Source organism: Argopecten irradians, chromosome 1, assembly GCF_041381155.1.
Source record: "Argopecten irradians isolate NY chromosome 1, Ai_NY, whole genome shotgun sequence".
Taxonomy (NCBI): Eukaryota; Metazoa; Mollusca; class Bivalvia; order Pectinida; family Pectinidae; genus Argopecten; species Argopecten irradians.
This window is the reverse complement of record NC_091134.1, coordinates 56,480,171-56,497,594: the sequence shown is the minus strand read 5'-3', so window position 1 is coordinate 56,497,594 and position 17,424 is coordinate 56,480,171. Positions and strand designations below refer to the sequence as shown.

Here is a 17,424-nt window from a genome sequence, read left to right as displayed (position 1 = left end):
CATAAGTTATATAACTTGTTTCGTAATCGATGTAAAATAAATAAAGTTTATATGCCCAATTAGATATTGTTTAGTTTGACAAAAGCAACCGTAATTACAATATTAGGCTGCTGTAAGCTGTTTTAGAGAAAGGATTAGCTATAATAAGGGTAAGAAAACAGTTCAACGACAACAGAAAAAATATATAATAAAAAATAAAAAAATGAATAAACGGAAATTAAGAGGAAAGTCAAGAAAAGAATGGCAATATGTTATTCATACATAGCTTTTGGTGTCACCAAATATGAGATATTCGTATTCAACTAGAAAACTGTATTGACATTATTTATTAAAAAAGAGAGTATAATTGGATCAAGTTAATAAGTGAAAAATGTAAAAATAAATAAATTTAGATAAATTGAATAAACAAATAACATTTTGTTTCAGATTATAAATAATAACCACAATTTTTTTTTCATTTTATAAACTTTTTATTATTTCTTAAACATGTACATCATTTAACAGGTTGAAACACGGTAATCGTGATCAAAATTTACAAGTGTCATTTATTGCACATACATTTGCGAACTTATTACCTTTAAAGCAACATATATATATATATAACAATTTTCTGCAGCGCATTACTAGCGTAGCATGCGTCATAAAAGCGCCAGAGCACAAATATTCAATATATTAATTTATCTGATATAAGACAATTGAAATAAAACATGTGGTATATGTAGTACTTATGTGCGAAATAATCATGAGCTATGATATGATATTATGGATTCTTCCAACATTTATTTATAGTAGATATCTGGTATACATTAAAGAAACGTTATGTTACATGATGCATGCTTCAGCATAATTGAAAAAAGAAGAATTCGACTTGAACTTTTATCATATTTGTAAATAATCTACCGCTGTTACAGGTGATTAATAGGTTGGCTTTTCAACAGGTATAATATTCACCTTAAGCGCATTACAGGTAGTGTGAGTCAGATGAGCCTTAACTTTGGGGATTGAAGTGTGTACCTTGGTATGTGATATGTGATAGTGTTTTGACTTGTTAACACCGAATTTTAATTTGTCACTTGATCAGGAGAAGGCTCGAGGCTAAATTCAGTGGAATCAATTCACTACATAACCGTCTTTATATTCGGACACGGTGATCGTGCTCAGAAATGTTTGCAATAGATTGTAATACTAGTATATTATTAAAGAGGCTAGACAACAAGATCAACTATGGTAAAGGCAACATTCTACGAATACTCTATAACACCGAAATTGAGCGGAACATTATTTGTAAATATCGAATCTTAATTAAAATGCCCTCGTGTTCAAACTTAAACATTTTGTTGATTTTAAAAGAAGTCAATATTTTTAATTTATCAGATAAAACATAGACTAAGTATAGTCTTGACTCCTAATAATATTTGAAGAGCTCTTTCCTGATGAGAATGAGTTAGGATCTTCAAGCTTATGAAGTTTGATCTATATATACGTAAGCGACTACTATGTATAGTTATAAAGGGAAGGTCTGAGCTGGAGCAAATATTAATATAAATATGATAAAAATCCATTTATTTGACGTTGAACACAAAAAGTAGCATGAGTAGGGTTGTACTAGGATGTTGTCGTTATAACATGGATTGAAACAAACAATATTTGACTAGGGGTTGTATGAACAATTTACGATGTAAAACCGTGATAATCAAAACATCGTGACATCACATTTGATTTGATGCAAACAAGTAAACAATGTTACCTGAAATTAATAATTAGCACTAATGAGAAATACAGTTATACTAACATTTTCTTTAAAAGTCTGATGATTTGAACATATCTATAAGTAGACGTTCGATAGGAATGGATCCGATTGTCTTTCTGAAGAAGAGGTCGGCGATAGTGCTCCCGCTGATGGCTTTAAGGGTAGGTAGGAGAAGCAGAAGTTTGCCGAATCGGAATGGCTGTGTGGGATATGTAACTTGTATGTATTTACTCAATGTCAACTGTGCCTGGTCTTGCAACGCGGCCACCGTATGGAAGTCCCTTAATGTCTTCACATCCGCTGAGGTTGAGGAAGGAAACGCTACAATGGACAAAATGAAGGTATAAATGTAAGAAATAATTATGTAATTAGCAAGATGGCAATTTTAGGTTTTCATGTTCCGAATGGAATTGTTACTAAGGGTTTCATAATCATTTTACGATACCCGTTTTTAAGAAACATGAATGAATTAAGACTATTTTTTCAATTTCTGCAATGCCTCCATTGGAAATGTTTGACAAAACGATATTCTAGTGCATCGCGACATACTTAAATGCTTCTAGTTTTAACATATCTGGTATTACTGTTAGAAATAATGCCTTTTAATCTTACGAAAAGAAACCTAACCATAACACACCTTATACTTCCGTAAACAACAAGGATTGGTTAAAACATAGTGAATGTTGACATAAAAATTATTACCTGTTTTGAATAGAACTATTCCCTTCAGGCAGGCAAACTCCGTAGGATCGACTTGTAAGGATTTGAATTTTGAAAGGATTTCCTGAAATGCTCTTAACTCTGTCATTATATTGACAACTTGCTCAGCTGGAGATTCGTCTGTGTTAATACCTAAAAGAAGAGATCATCAAAGTCTTATAATCCCGTAATGGCGGGGTACTTCTCTGATGATTCATCAAACAAAATACAAAAAAGTATATGTTTTGTCACAAAGTAATATGTTTTTAGTTTTTTTTACCTCTAAACTATTTATTGTTTTTGTATTGTATAATCACTTATGTTCAGCAAGTAACGCTTAAGTAACAAATAATGCATTTTGTACCTGCAGCAGTTAATAATGGTCCAGCTTCAAATGGCATCTGGAACTGTGCTGCCCCGAGGACGAATAACTCCCGCCACCCCTCCTCTAATAGAAGTAGCTGATCCCTGTAGGGTAACCCCAAAAATGCGGGAACATTCTTTGTCCATTTTACACTCATAAATAGAAGTCTAGCTGCCACCTCACATACGGCTTCAGGATTATTGGAATACGCCTGCATGATTTCGTGCGGGTACTGAAAAATATCAAATCAAATCGTAATGATTACCCATTTATAACAGTTGTTAAACCTCAAATTATACTTCACAATTTTTTTAACAGTGTTGAGTGCCATTATTGATTCAATTTGATAAAATGAATAATGTAACAACAGTTGTTTTATAAATACTGTTTTTAATTGCATCTAGCTTTCCCAGCCTTTAGATTAAAAGAAAAAAAGGAAAATGAATAATAAAACAATTGAATAGCTGATTGATGAAAAATATCTTAGAGGTCAGTCTCCATAGCATACCTTGGCAGTAGGATGACAAAGAAGTCCGGAAGAGGTGGGGGATACAGGAGAGGGTGGCCCTGTGGCACTAACTGTAGTGATTCCGTCAGCTACCGGCTCGACATTTAGACAGCCTGTCAAGTATGGGGGTCGGAATGGAGAATGGGGAATATAACCACCGTACTCGCTTGTTTCCTTCAGGTACATGGCCACCTGGCGCCGGATTGTAGAGTTGCGAGGTCCCCTCTCATGTTGTACAGCTGTCAAAAACCAAAATGTGTAATGTTAAAATAAAATCTCAGACAATTTTATTATAGTAAGACACAAATGTATAGCATTTGACATATTACCATATAGCTGGTTATCTGTTTTCCGCAATTTTTACTTAAAACATGAAAATAAGATTTTGGTTGATCTAGCTTTCAAGAGATTTATCAATGATTCGGCCATTTCTTAATGTTTCATGTATAGTAGTTTGCAGTGAAATCACGAAATATTTATCCTCGAGAAATAAAATAATCGGTTAACGGTATTATGACAGTTATTACAGATGAAAAGGCATTCTGAATAAGAAAGATTTATAAAATGTTACGTTGAAATCATAAGTTTTTTTTTTTTTAAATAAAAACATAAAAACAAGACAACTAACCATCTTTATTCATCCCTGCGTCCATACATTTGCCAAGCCTGCATGCACGACATTGGTTTCTGTGTGTCTTGTCCACTGGACATCGGCCTTGACCCCTGGATTTACATATATACTGTCTGTTGCGTCTTATAGATCTCTGTAACATACAAATGAATACAATTTGAAATTAATATGATAACTAATTAAGCTATGCGTGGATTGATACTTTTTTACGGAACATTAAAAATGAGCATTAGGTGACCACTTCATACAAAGGAGATGCAAACTTAATTTTTATTTGCTCACATTCGCGAAATTCCTATCACTTTTGACTTTTGAAATGACTGGATAATTCTCAAGAATCTTGTTTTTTAACTATACATGTGAGGAAGCCCATCCCTCTATAACCGCGCTATGTTGGTGTCCTGAACGAACATTTCACGACTGGTGGTCATGCTCAAAGGTCAACGATATCAATGACTGTGTCTATATTTGCGAAAATGCACATGAATAGTGTCAAACAGTGATGAGGATTATTACAGAGATCCGTTGTCAAATAAGAATATAACATTTTAACAAGTCATGACCTTATAAAACGGAACAAAGGACAAAGTGTTGATCCAAGTGATTGACCTATGTTTACCAGCTTCAGAGGAACGTTTGAAATATATTGTCAAATGCTGCCTAACTTGTAAGAAATGAACATCCAATTATACAAACAAATCCTAGTTTGCTTAAGCATATTGTTATCCTTTCGGCCGGACAAAAATGAATATTTGTGTGGTCTTTTTTCCTCAGTCAAGTGCGGTCTCTGTTTGATGTGACTAGTTTATACTGTATTAGAGGCTGTTGAAAATCGTCTGGTAAACTTAACGAAGATATGCGGATTTATGTTCAAAACACACGGCTTAGTCTCTGACACGCGTCCGCTTAATCGATCGGATGATTTTGAGATGTGTTAAGTGACCTCGGAAATATTTGGTAGACGAGTCTTTGTAGTCAGTATGTCATAAGTCGGCGATTATACCAGATCAGACAATAAGATAAGAGATAACACTTCCTTAGTATTGGTACCCCTATCACACACAGAGGACATACTATCATAATTTATTTAAATTTTCATTAGAATCGATACTTTGTGGTAATCAAAATGACGAATCAAAAAATGTTTAATTTGCTATCATATGTTGAACATGCAAAATGAGATAAATCATTAATGAAGTGTACTTTGTTTATATTTGAAACTGAATTCATAATGGCTTTGACTATGTCAAGTTGACAAGAAAAGTTATAGGTGATTGTGTATTATGAAAGGATATATACATCCTTTATGATTTTGACTCATATCAAGGTAGTCAAGTGGTCCTACTACAGTAGAGGGATACATGTGATCTGTTATTGGGATTAAGGGGATTATATACCGTAGATGTTACCTCTGTGTTTAAACTGGGGTATCATTGTAATAGTGTAAAGTTAATCGTCATTCCTATCAGTCTAGACATACAACTATTGTATTACAGCTTTAGTATACACGAGTACAAATAATATATTTACTATAATAACATCTGCGATTTCTATTTTGACCAATAGAATGTAAGAGCAATCAGTAATTTGTTATTTTATTACAATGATATTACTTGAATCTTTTATAACACGATATTTTTTTACATACATACACTTCCATCACCGAAACCTTCTGTATCAATATTTTATTCAAGAATGCTTTTACTTCACTTTCGTACGTGTGTTCTGTGAACAGAATCTTTCATTAGTAGCTTGAAATAAAACCATGTCTGTACAGTTTTGTTTAGGTAACATTCATTTCTTTTTCATAATAGGATTTTGCTTTGCATGGTACGTATATTTGTAAAGAGAAAATACACAGCATATAACGAAATGGCCTGGAAGCCTCCTGCAGTGACTGCGGGACTCACCAGGTGGCCTCTTCCGGCATAACTAAGACATTACGGGAAAATGTCGTGACAATACCGTTTGGACAATGCATGCATGCGCTAACCTCAATCCGATTTAACATTAATGGAACCAGTACAACACGAAAAGAAAATCGGAAAGTGAAATTGGATTGCCTGTCCACGAAGTCGTATAGTATTACAAAGTCAATTATAAGAGATAAATATTTAAGACTTTTCGACAGCTCTAAAGTATTCGGACGGAAGAAATAAAAGCAATGCAAGCCAGTAAAAGTCTTCGTTAATTAGAAAAATGTGCACGATCAATTCAAGTATTGTTTCTCCTATAATTAACCCTTAATCGTTAGGAATATCAACACGCGAGTCTCGTGATCAGCTGATAGATTGGGATTATCACACCTCTAGCTACTGGCTGAGTAATTTGATACCATCTAGTCTAAAACACTTTCTATGATCTCTAATGAACATAATGTTTGTTTTGTATATAAAGCTTACCTTGAAGAACCCAGCACATCTGAAAAGACAAAATGATAATGTATCTTAAGCTTGAGAAGAAATATTTGATAATATGATAATTAAGTTTAAATTTTATTTAAAGGAATGATTATAATATATATAAAATTTGCACCACTTTGTTTCATATTTTAACATTTTTTTTTAGATTTTAAATTTGACCATATTGCATTATTTATTCTTTTTCATGAAATATATGAGTGTTTTTCCATCTTTTTATCCAGGTAAAACAATATAAAGAATCCAGCTGAATTAAATGACTTACCCATCACAAGCATAAATTCCGTAGTGTTTTCCTGAAGAATGGTCCTGGCATACAACACAAGGTGTATCCGTCAGGATCCTGCCTGCAATTCAGTAAGACAACCATGTCAAATAATAAAAACATCACATATATATATACGATATCACAGTTTTTGATCATTTACAGCTCTAATGTATTTTAGTAAAAATGTTTATATATGACTAATGCGATATATTTTTAGATGCAGGGTTTCAGTTTAATGCAAAGTGTGTAATTAATTAGATGATTTATGCGTATGTTCACAAACTGCCCAGCCCACCTGGTTTACTGTGTTTGTTTCCTAGGAGTCTTTGATCTAACCCTTACAGTGACACACAAACGTAAGGTAAGGAGCTGTACGACAGGTAACCCGGCTTCACTGGCTCGCTAATCCAGCTTCTAGCCAATCAATAACATCAGATTAACTCCCTCACCTTTTTATTGTTTTATGGCGACACAGGCAGTCATTCGTATCTTTCGTGAAATCTGTTGGTGATTTAGTATATTTCGATATTTAAAATACTAATATTTATTAAAGACCTTATTTTCTGTTTATAATAAGCACAAGTGTACAAGTATATTGTTTCTTATCGTATATTTTACTTCATTTCATTACATTAGAAAAAAGTGGATAAATTTAAATATTTTTTTCTTTATATTATTATTTTTTGTTCATCTTTCAATAATCTGATCCATTGATATATTTTTGATGCTCACTTTTTATCTGTTCCATTTTCTTGCTTTTCCCTCTTCATACCTTTGACAACTTGTCATCTACCTGTTCCTATGTAATTAAGGATCACTTGTTTTCTCAATTAACAGTCTTATTTCCTCCCCTTTCCGGCATGGTTCTTTATAGTAAGCCTGACTTGCCGGAATGAGGCGACCGTCTAAGAAGTATAGCCGGTTAAATGTTCCCCAGATCCAATTAAGGTAAGCTAGGGCTTTGTAGTGTCCGATCCTGTTTGCATGCAAATCGTGCATTTGCCTATCATGACAAAAGTTACACGAAGCCTACGCAAATAAATCAGCACAACAACAGGAAGACCGTTACGAAACACGTTGTCCCTTAGGTATTGGTAAGCTGGTCATGGCATTTTAAATGTTTCAGATTCTTTACCTTTCCTTATAGAATATAGCCAGGTGGATGTGTCATCGTATTCACCAGAAGGTCATACCTAACTGTGTTTATAGTATATAAAGTTTATAGACAGTGGATAAATAATTTTACATGGATATTGTCAATTAGTCAATTACAATTATCAGACAGGCAATATCTTATTGATATATCCAAGTATAACCAGTGTTTAGGACAGTTTTATGTATAAATATATTGAAAATTTCTTTCGATTGGAAAAAATGTCTCTTGAACATAAAATATAATTTTAACAATCACACTCTTATATTTATCTGAAAACAATCTGAATTATTCTTTTAAAATGTTCCATATTGTGACAATATGTTTTAATCTACACATTGTATTTGTTAAGCCTGAGTTAGATATGTCAATGTTAAAATATATTTTACATTAGCATAAGTACAAAACTATAGTAATTTAATCCATTCAAAATAATAGGATAGCTTGAATTGCATATCATATATAAAATAGTCGTGCAAACACAATAGCGGAAACATGTTAAATCACTAATAAAAAATATAACTCAATTTGAAATTCAACATAAACACTGAACTGACTTATTTGATTAAAATGTTTAAAAATGCAATGTTTTATCGAAGATAAAATCTACTCATGGATACTTATAATTATGAATGGAAATATTTAACGCTTAAAATCCAACACATTTAACGTTGAGATATGTAAGAATGTTTATATTTTCTAAAGTCATTCAGCTTATTTTTATTCAATAGGTTTCGGATTAAATTTTGGATTTAGATATTGTAATGCCTTTACGGTGTAAAGAAACGTTACATGGATTTTAAGCCATGCTTTATCAACCATACCTGAATTAAATCAAAATATGAAAAAGCCTTGCCCAAAAACTTTGTTTTTATGGAAAATGAAATAGGATAAAATATTCTTCTAGAAGAAATTATTCAATTATTCAGTATTTTAAATATGTAAATATGTTGAAAACTTAGTTTTCAATCTTTTCTTTAGTAAAAAATAAAAAGACAATAAAACAATTTAAATAAGAATAATAATTGTGCAATTGACAAAAATATTCTTTCATATCTCTTAGTATAATAAAATAATAATCACGGCGTATAAAGTAAAAACCTGGTTATACTTACTTGATATCCCAGAGACTTTACTGCTCATTTTCAATTAGCTGATCTGTAGATGTATTTTACTAGAATTAAGTTGTCTCACTCAAATCACTTATGTCACAATATCAATGATACACACTTGTATCATATATTGAAGTCCATGTCTTCAGTTGGTTCTATAAGAAGACATTACCAATATAATGTCACCACAGTGAAACTGATTTTTCAGAAGCACTATATATATAACGTGAATGCCTGTTGACAGTTATTACCTATAAACAACAATGTACAGCGATAGAGACAAGTGATGTGTCTATATGTGACGTTCTCTATATGTTTACACTTTTCACACTGGGTACTCGTATACGACTCCGCCTGTTATACGACCTAATGGAACAGCCAGGGAACCACCCGATTGGCTAATGCTGAACAATGGGTTAAGCTACAAACGTCGCTCCAAGGACATGGTTTCACCTGAGCGGGTATCATACAGGTAATGTTCGTTTGATGGACTGGCCGATCAGTTGGGCGGTCAATAATGCAACCTCCCGTGGACACAGTTCTCTCCACCCCTTTTTGCTTCTGTGATCCTCTTATCTACGCTTTGTTAGTTTATCCTCAATTTAGAAATAGGATGTCGTTTTTTCGGTTTAAGATTATAATATTGTTTGTTCTATTTTTGATATAATTTTAGTATAAATGTACTTTAAAGCAAGTAACATGTATAGGTATAAACAAACAATTGATAAACATTAGTTGCGACAACTTCCTATAAATCTAACAGTATAATAAATTACCGGATTTTTAACGAACTGAAAGTCAAACCATGATGTCTCTCTTCATTTCGATATCTAATTTGTGATAAGGTAGCACTCCTTAAATTGACTATTGTTCGTTTAGGATCGCGATTGGCTACTGTAAATCACCAGTCGTGATCTCCCACACAATCAGACAGACAATACATGGTCAGTACTAATTATAAAACAGTTGACGGGTGGCCCGACCCGACCGTTCCCACTTTATGTGATCTCATATACGAGTTATGATATCAGTAGGAGCGTAAGGATAAATACAAGAAAAGAAACCAACATCTTTTCTAAGCGACATAATTTTAACGACTCTTTCGCTAGCGACAATTAACTTTCCCTTATAACGTGTATTGTTCTTTGGTACTTGTGATTGAAAATTTATCGCGATTATTAATTTTCGCAAAATACAATCGCACGCGAAAATAATCTGGTTTACAATACACACTGTATCATGTGAGTAATCGTGTTATATCGATTGGTCACAAATAAGAACCTGCATTTTTAGAGGGTATAGAATGATAAGGTCGATCCCTAGTTTGTAAACTGCAGTGACAAATGTTTCGAAACATTTCTTAGAAAATAACCACTTTATTTTCATGAGATGAAAATTTTCGCGTAATTTTGCACTGGAGCTCGAACGCGAATTCAAATATTACGCAAATATTTGTACGAAACGTACTTGATCGCGAATATGTGGAAAATAACGAGGACAGAAAATATTTTATACGTAAATTAAATAAAAGTGGTTCAGTGTAGGCCATCCAAATATCAATAAAACAGTGTTTCATCTATTTTGAAAAGTGAGATATATAGCAATACTGAGGTGACTGCTCAACTTAGATTGCAAATGAAAACAGAATGGCTTTAGGCGCAATTCAAAAAGGCGAAATGCGGTCATCGCTTAAGCGCGTTTTTGTAGCATGAAGTTTGTATGGACATAAAATAAATCTACACTTGCTTAAACATCCTTATAAATACTGCATCAATATGATTGTTTATCTAAAATGATTTCTTTTCTTTAGAAATCTGGGATGGATCATGGCATTTGTTGAAAGTAAACTTTTTGCGTTAAAATGTAGACAAATTGTGTTATATACGATATTGCATTGAAGTATTCACAAAGTTTCACATATTCAGCGTGAGAATAATAAAAAGAAATTGACTTTTCAATTGTGAAGAAATTAAGCTGTGATCTTGTTCAACATCATAACTTGCAATATTTTGATTAACAACAATTATATTCATTTTAAATATCGCAATTGCAGTATTACAATGTATCAGCTAACAGGAGGGAACAAAATGAAATACAAAAACTGACTGTTAAATAGAAGAGAATAAAAAAAAACCATATATTGGTAAGATATAATATTTCTCAACAAAATGGTGAAATCGGAACCAGATTCTAGTTGACAAAAACTAACAAATTAGAACATCCCCCAACACCTGTTCAATCAGGCTAAAAAGATTGCCTATCAAGATAATTCACTCCCTATGTCTGATATATCTTTTTATGAAATAAACAACTATGACCTACTAAACTTTGAAGTTTTGGGTAAAGTTATTCACAGATAGCTACCATTAATTGGGCGAAGTTGAGACAGTAATCCCACTTGTAGCTAGATCTTCCACGATAATACAGTACAAGTGGCCAGCTTTGTCCGAACACAGCGAGGCCCGGTGATTTCGGCCATCAACATCCCCGACTATTTACCAATAACTAGTCTAAACTCCTCTCAAACAATGCTTTGCTATAATACATAGGTTGATGTCGCAGGTTCTCGACGATTTTAAATTTGGTCAGCTTGTCTTAAACTTTCAATCTTAAAAATAGCTATCGTGATAGCATTAAATTAAATTGAGATGTATGGTATAACCTTAATATTGTGCAATTCTAATATAAGTTGCAATAATAATACACAATAAAGCATTGATATCTTGATTATTCAGGTTGATATTTGCTTTCGAAGCTGACAAATCTTTGCTATGTTTTGAATGAGAATAAATGTTCTTATCATTTCACCACTGATAAGTAATCAGAAAAGATAGACTTATTTGTCCATTTCTTTCGTCTTTTGCAGTTGGCACATTCAAGCGTGTTAATGATCGGGGTATCCCCGATTCGACTGGAGCCAACATGTACAGACATTTATTGAAGTGATATCTTTAGACACATCAGGGCACAAATTGGGACCTTCCTTCAAGTACTGCCCTCTCTTTATAATGTTGCACGTCGCTACCAGTGTCTGTAGAAGCTTATATGACAAGTCAGATAGCATTTTAGCCTCATTTAGACGTTGACATGTGTGAGAAATTCAAGCATATCTCCTGTTCGATCTCATTTCTTCTGGGAAATTGGGACAATAAATGTGAACATGTAAAAATGTACATATTGCTAATTGTTATTCTTTGAATACTGTATCTCATTTTCCACTTTTCAACCAAATGGTTCAGCGATAGATATAAAATCACAATAAACCAAATGCACATAGATATTCAATAATTTCGAACTTTCTTAGTATTCATAAAAATATATGCGTTTTTGTTTTGTTTAAAATCAACCAGCTTATTAAAGATTTGTCGATCACTAAAATCAAGTGTCCGATAGATAGTTCTGAGTCTCTAATAATTCTACAATTCACGTGCTGGTGGCGTTAGATGCTACCTGAAATATTATATTTACAAACGCCATGGTCAGCTAGAGGATCGCTATGTCACTGTAGAGGCGGCTAACGGCATGGTGCTAACGAGGACTGTGGAATATGAGATGGCCAATAGGACCAAGAGGCGCGGACAGATGATTGATTATACTTATTCACAAATTCGGGGTACACTTCATATCGGGGCCTGTTGGATATCATGTTACATAAAGGGTCAAGAAGACCCTTTACGTAGTCAATAATTAGCACACGTGAATGCTGCCCCTTGGGATCCAGCGACAACAGTTGGATGACCTCATATTAAGTTGACGTATTGCACTAACTGCCATAGGGCAAAGATGTCCACCAAGTTACAGGGTTCGGGTCATGATTATATGAAACTAACAAAGACATAAAACTGTGTTGGCTTAGCCTCTCAACGAGGGAACGTGGACCAAGGCTCGTGGTCTTGTAAAACAATGCTTCTCTGCGGATGTCCAGGTGATGGCCGTGGGCACCTAGCTTTTGTATGACTATTATTTTGGACTTTCTGAGATAATAACAGAGAAAAGTGTCGGCCATTATTATGTTTACTTTAGAAAATTACTTTCTCCACCCTCCGTTGTGACATCTCGCTCAAGAGTTAGCTAGAATGTATAGACAGACCGCAGCCTCCCTTCCAGGCTTGGCACAGCCGTATGTCAAGTGGCTGTCTAATTGTTTTATGTAAATTCTCAGACTGGCTGACCGAGTCACCATCATAACCAAATGTTAAAAACTTTCTTCATGTTTAAAATCAAAATAATACTAAATTTGCATAATGAAATAAGAAAATATCTGTGGTCTCAAAACCGTAAGGCATGCCTAAAGAGTTATTGAGGTTTCCGTTCTACAGTAAAATTATATTTACAAACATGGGCGTTGCAATGAAAATTTCATCAGTAAATGCTATGCATGATTTATTTTATAATATAAAGTATAAGCAGATTGATGAGTTATTTCATAGTGAGTTGGACTTATATAGAAACAGTTTCTACATAAAGATGAATCCCAATGTTTATGTAGTTACGTCTGTTGATGCAATGGATATACATACAAACGCTGCACGCGTAATGGGAACTTTTAGTATGAAAGGATGTTTGTTTAGTTTTACGTCCTATTAACAGCCAGGGTCATGTAAGGACGTGCCAGGTTTGTTGGTGGAGGAAAGCCGGAGTACCCGGAGAAAAACCACCGGTCAGCGGTCAGTACCTGGCAACTGCTCCACATGGGATTCAAACCCGCATCCTAGAGGTGGAGGGCTTGTGGTAGTATGTCGGGACATCTTAACCACTCGGCCACCGCGACAGTATGAAAGGACGTAATGACTTCTGTCAAAGGCAAGAGAGAATGACAACATATTTAAAACGAGGATTCCTTCCAAGAAGACTCAGAGAAAAAATAATGCCACACTTTAATTATGGTTTGAATATTGAAATTAGCAAAAACAATTAAGAGCGGCAAGCGCAAGTTACGAACACTCATAGGAACTAAGATATTCATTAACAAAAAAATCCATACGTTTATTGACTTCTAGTTTATTTTCTACTATTGCAAACAATTAAGCAAAAAACATATTTATTGCGTTCGCGGTAGAAAAATGGGTAGAAGGTGATTACGCTAATAGCGTTTTATGCAGGTTTTTGATAAAGCATTTTTTAAAATCACTAATTCATCACTGTGTAAGCTTGTTCAAAATGATTTTAAAAAAAACCGATATTAGCACGCTTACACTATGTAATAGTATTTAAATGAAATATTGCGCGACTAACAAAACATAATGATTTGCAGGGAAATATTGTGTAAGCTTGTTCAATAACGGACAGTGTACTATCGAGTTCACCTTTATCTGAAATTCCATACGGTCTACAGGTCAAACGTAATGATAATTCAAGGCGGTCAAATACAAAAAACAGAAACGATAAGAAAAAAAAACCCACAATAATTGTGGTGGATAGATGAAAAAATATCAAATCAATGATGCTGCTTAATATAAAACTCAATATCCAATAAGCGCTTTATTACAAATATAAATGCCTGAAAAGGATAGGAAATGATAAACTGTAACAATGAAGACGATTAAACATAAATTGTAATATGAATGTAACCTTAACATCTCTTTATTTACTATCACTTCCATTATTAAAAAGGCACGTGCACTGTTAAAATGTCAATCACTCGCTCTATTATTCATTTTATTAGTGTCAATTTGAATAATGGATGTAGTTTTATCAAAACGACAACCCCTATGGTAAAGGAATTTGGAAGTGACCGATATCAGCACTTCTTAAATACATTTTACCACTGTCCCTTTAAATAATACATGAAGTTCCGTCTTTATCTGTACGTTAATACCTTACATGGTGGAGAAATTAAGAAGTGATAATATGAGACAACGTCTTGGAACATGAAATCCAATCATTAAGTGACGATAGACTGAACGAAACACTTCGACGTTTTATTTCACTGACGCTATCATCTTAAAGATAACACATGATTCGTTACGACGCTTCGAGTACGATAATTAACATCATAACTTGAACATGCCAGATAAATAAGATACGATTGGACGGACATGCTGTCTTATCTGTATATTAAACTTTAAGAAATGATATTCCTAGTTTTTCTCTTTTATTTCTATTATCTTTTATGTTGCTGTTTTTAATGTTAGAATTCGAAATCTAAAACCTGATAAGATCCCTGGACATTGGCACGTTGGACATAATTTCGTCCTGTGATCAAATGACCTTTTTCCTTTACAATTATTATTATACACGTATTTGAAAATTGGAAATTAAATAATTTATTGTCTTAACCAATAACTCTATAACTGTTCAAATTGAAATACAATGAGTTGATACCTTACACGTTCATATCGTATTGGTTAAGATATTTTAGTGTTTTGGGGCACTTTTTATATTTTCTAAAATATAATTGAGATAATTGCGTTTCTGTAAAATTGCTAATATAACATTTATCGAATATACGCTAATCTACATTTGCACTGGTGTGTTAAAATGAATTTGCGTTAACATATGATATGTTTTCGCTAAAATACAGGTCCCTCCATGAAACTGAAAACAGAGTACTTGCCAGGTCTTCCATTACGAACAATTTCGTAACATTTTAACATTGTAAGTTTCATATTGACTCAAGCCATTCCCATATGTCAATGTGATATACTACTTATGCAAATTATCAATACATCGTGTCGATATCGTTTATATTTAACGAAATGATGCATTTTGACGATTGAATTGTTCTTGCTTCCATCGACAAATTTTGAGAACTCATCTTTTTTTCTTCCTTATCAATAACCTTCATCCAACCACGAATTGAGCCTCGATGAGGAAGACTTGACATTGACTGGTAGTTTCTGCTCATGCGTAGCTCTGACAGTTTCATGTTAATGGAGGATGGGGTTTGGTGTTTGGTGTATTCAGCGGCTTGCTTCAGTGAGGTAACATTAGAAAAAGGGCAATCATTCCATTAATAAAAGTATAAAACACATCCTGGGAGGTTATGGTATTCACACGGGCAGCGAAATGCTTACAGCTAGCGAGGCTGTTAACATAGGGTCGTAGCTATTAATAGGATGTTAAGCGTTAAAAACGAAACCAAACCAAACGTCCGTATAATCACTGATATAAAAATACAAAAACAAATATAAAATTATATAATTATTATTTGCTTCGATCATGACGCAATAGTTTTATGTCGACCAAATCTTGTTGAAATTTTTCTACCACTTACAATATTTGCCCGTAAGAGCAATAAAAAATTGTTTTTCGTGGCATTCATCAATGTGCGATTACAATCATCAAATCGATTGGGAAAGACGTCATGATCATAACTTGTTTATTTGAGGTCAAAAAATTATTTGATAAATATAAAAATATACTTTTCTGATTCCAAATTCCAAAAGTATTAAATTAATTTTAAACAGCATGTCATTATGACCGAAAAACGATAACTCCTTACTTTTTTGTTTGATAAATATTATCTTTGCTTTGCAAGTTTTAAAAATATACATCTACATTGATTTAGCTGTCATTATGATTAGTTTGCCTTAAAATAAGTAAGATTTGCTTTTCTTATATAATAATTATATTTGTCGATGATATTGAAGACACGAGATAACATTTCTACCAACAATTGTACCAGCAAACGAAAATAATACATTATAAAGGCAAGATATGTTTGAAAACCATTTAATTGGCTATTCCGCCAACCCCAAAGAAGGTAAATACTGAAACTGAAAAAAAAATCGATTAATGGTAAACATTCCGTATAAGTTCATGTTTTTAATAAACCGATAAGGTAAAATGTAATAAATATCGATGTTCGCAGTTGGTGCATTCTAGGATATTACGAGAGAAAACAGATAGCTTTTGCTCATATCAAATCATCCATTATCTCATAAAATTGTGCTGTCAATCTTTATTGCTATGTCGCGATTGTCCTTACAAATTCGTAAATTAATTGTTGATAGCATCACCGCTATAAACATGTACCTGGAAATCATTGGTCTCGAAAACGACAACGATAACACACAGGCTAGAAAGAGGAAGGCAAGCTTACCCGTACAAATTACAAGCTTTAGAATAAGATTTTGATGTAGTAAAATTAATATTCAAGTTCTAAAAAGAAAGTAATCCAATTATAAAAAAAAAAAAATCTTGGTGTCCGCTTATCGGTTTTTTACATTGTTAAAACTCAGTCATTATATTCTCAAACCGAAGTTCAATCTAACCTATTGGTGAATGTTGGGTAAACACAAATGGTCCAATATGAAATGTATTATTTAAGTAGCAATAAAAGTAAAGAGTTCCGCACAAACGGTGGTCTTGTACTTTCCAGCGATTTATAGGATAAGTTTTTCATCTGTCCCGACGATTACTATTATTAATGCAGACGATCACGTTATTAACAGACGCTTTTGACACTTCTCTATTCCCCGGAAGTTGATGGCCATCTTTCGTCAGGTGATACCCTGTCCGTTTGCGATGTCAGTTGTACTATTACAACGAACTTGCTAACATATTATTACCTCAAC

At 33.4% G+C, this 17,424-nt stretch overlaps 1 protein-coding gene across 1 annotated transcript; it reads right to left on the bottom strand.

Moving 5' to 3' along the window:
- Positions 1–980: 980 nt before the first annotated feature.
- Positions 981–9,270, bottom strand: LOC138334607 (nuclear receptor subfamily 2 group E member 1-like). Its single transcript, XM_069283252.1, has 8 exons — positions 8,909–9,270; positions 6,638–6,719; positions 6,355–6,373; positions 3,950–4,085; positions 3,322–3,560; positions 2,814–3,045; positions 2,453–2,602; positions 981–2,071 (listed from the first exon to the last, which is right to left on the bottom strand). Exons 1-8 carry the CDS (start codon positions 8,934–8,936, stop codon positions 1,800–1,802), a joined length of 1,158 nt encoding a protein of 385 aa, XP_069139353.1. The 5' UTR covers positions 8,937–9,270; the 3' UTR covers positions 981–1,799.
- Positions 9,271–17,424: the final 8,154 nt, after the last annotated feature.

Excerpts from the sequence above, each read along its gene's own strand:
- LOC138334607 (XM_069283252.1), bottom strand. The coding sequence starts at position 8,936 with ATGAGCAGTAAAGTCTCTGGGATATCAA. Across the intron at positions 6,720-8,908 it reads TAAAGTCTCTGGGATATCAA|GCAGGATCCTGACGGATACA; the intron begins GTAAGTATAACC and ends ACTGAATTGCAG. Across the intron at positions 2,072-2,452 it reads AATAGTTCTATTCAAAACAG|CGTTTCCTTCCTCAACCTCA; the intron begins GTAATAATTTTT and ends TGTCCATTGTAG.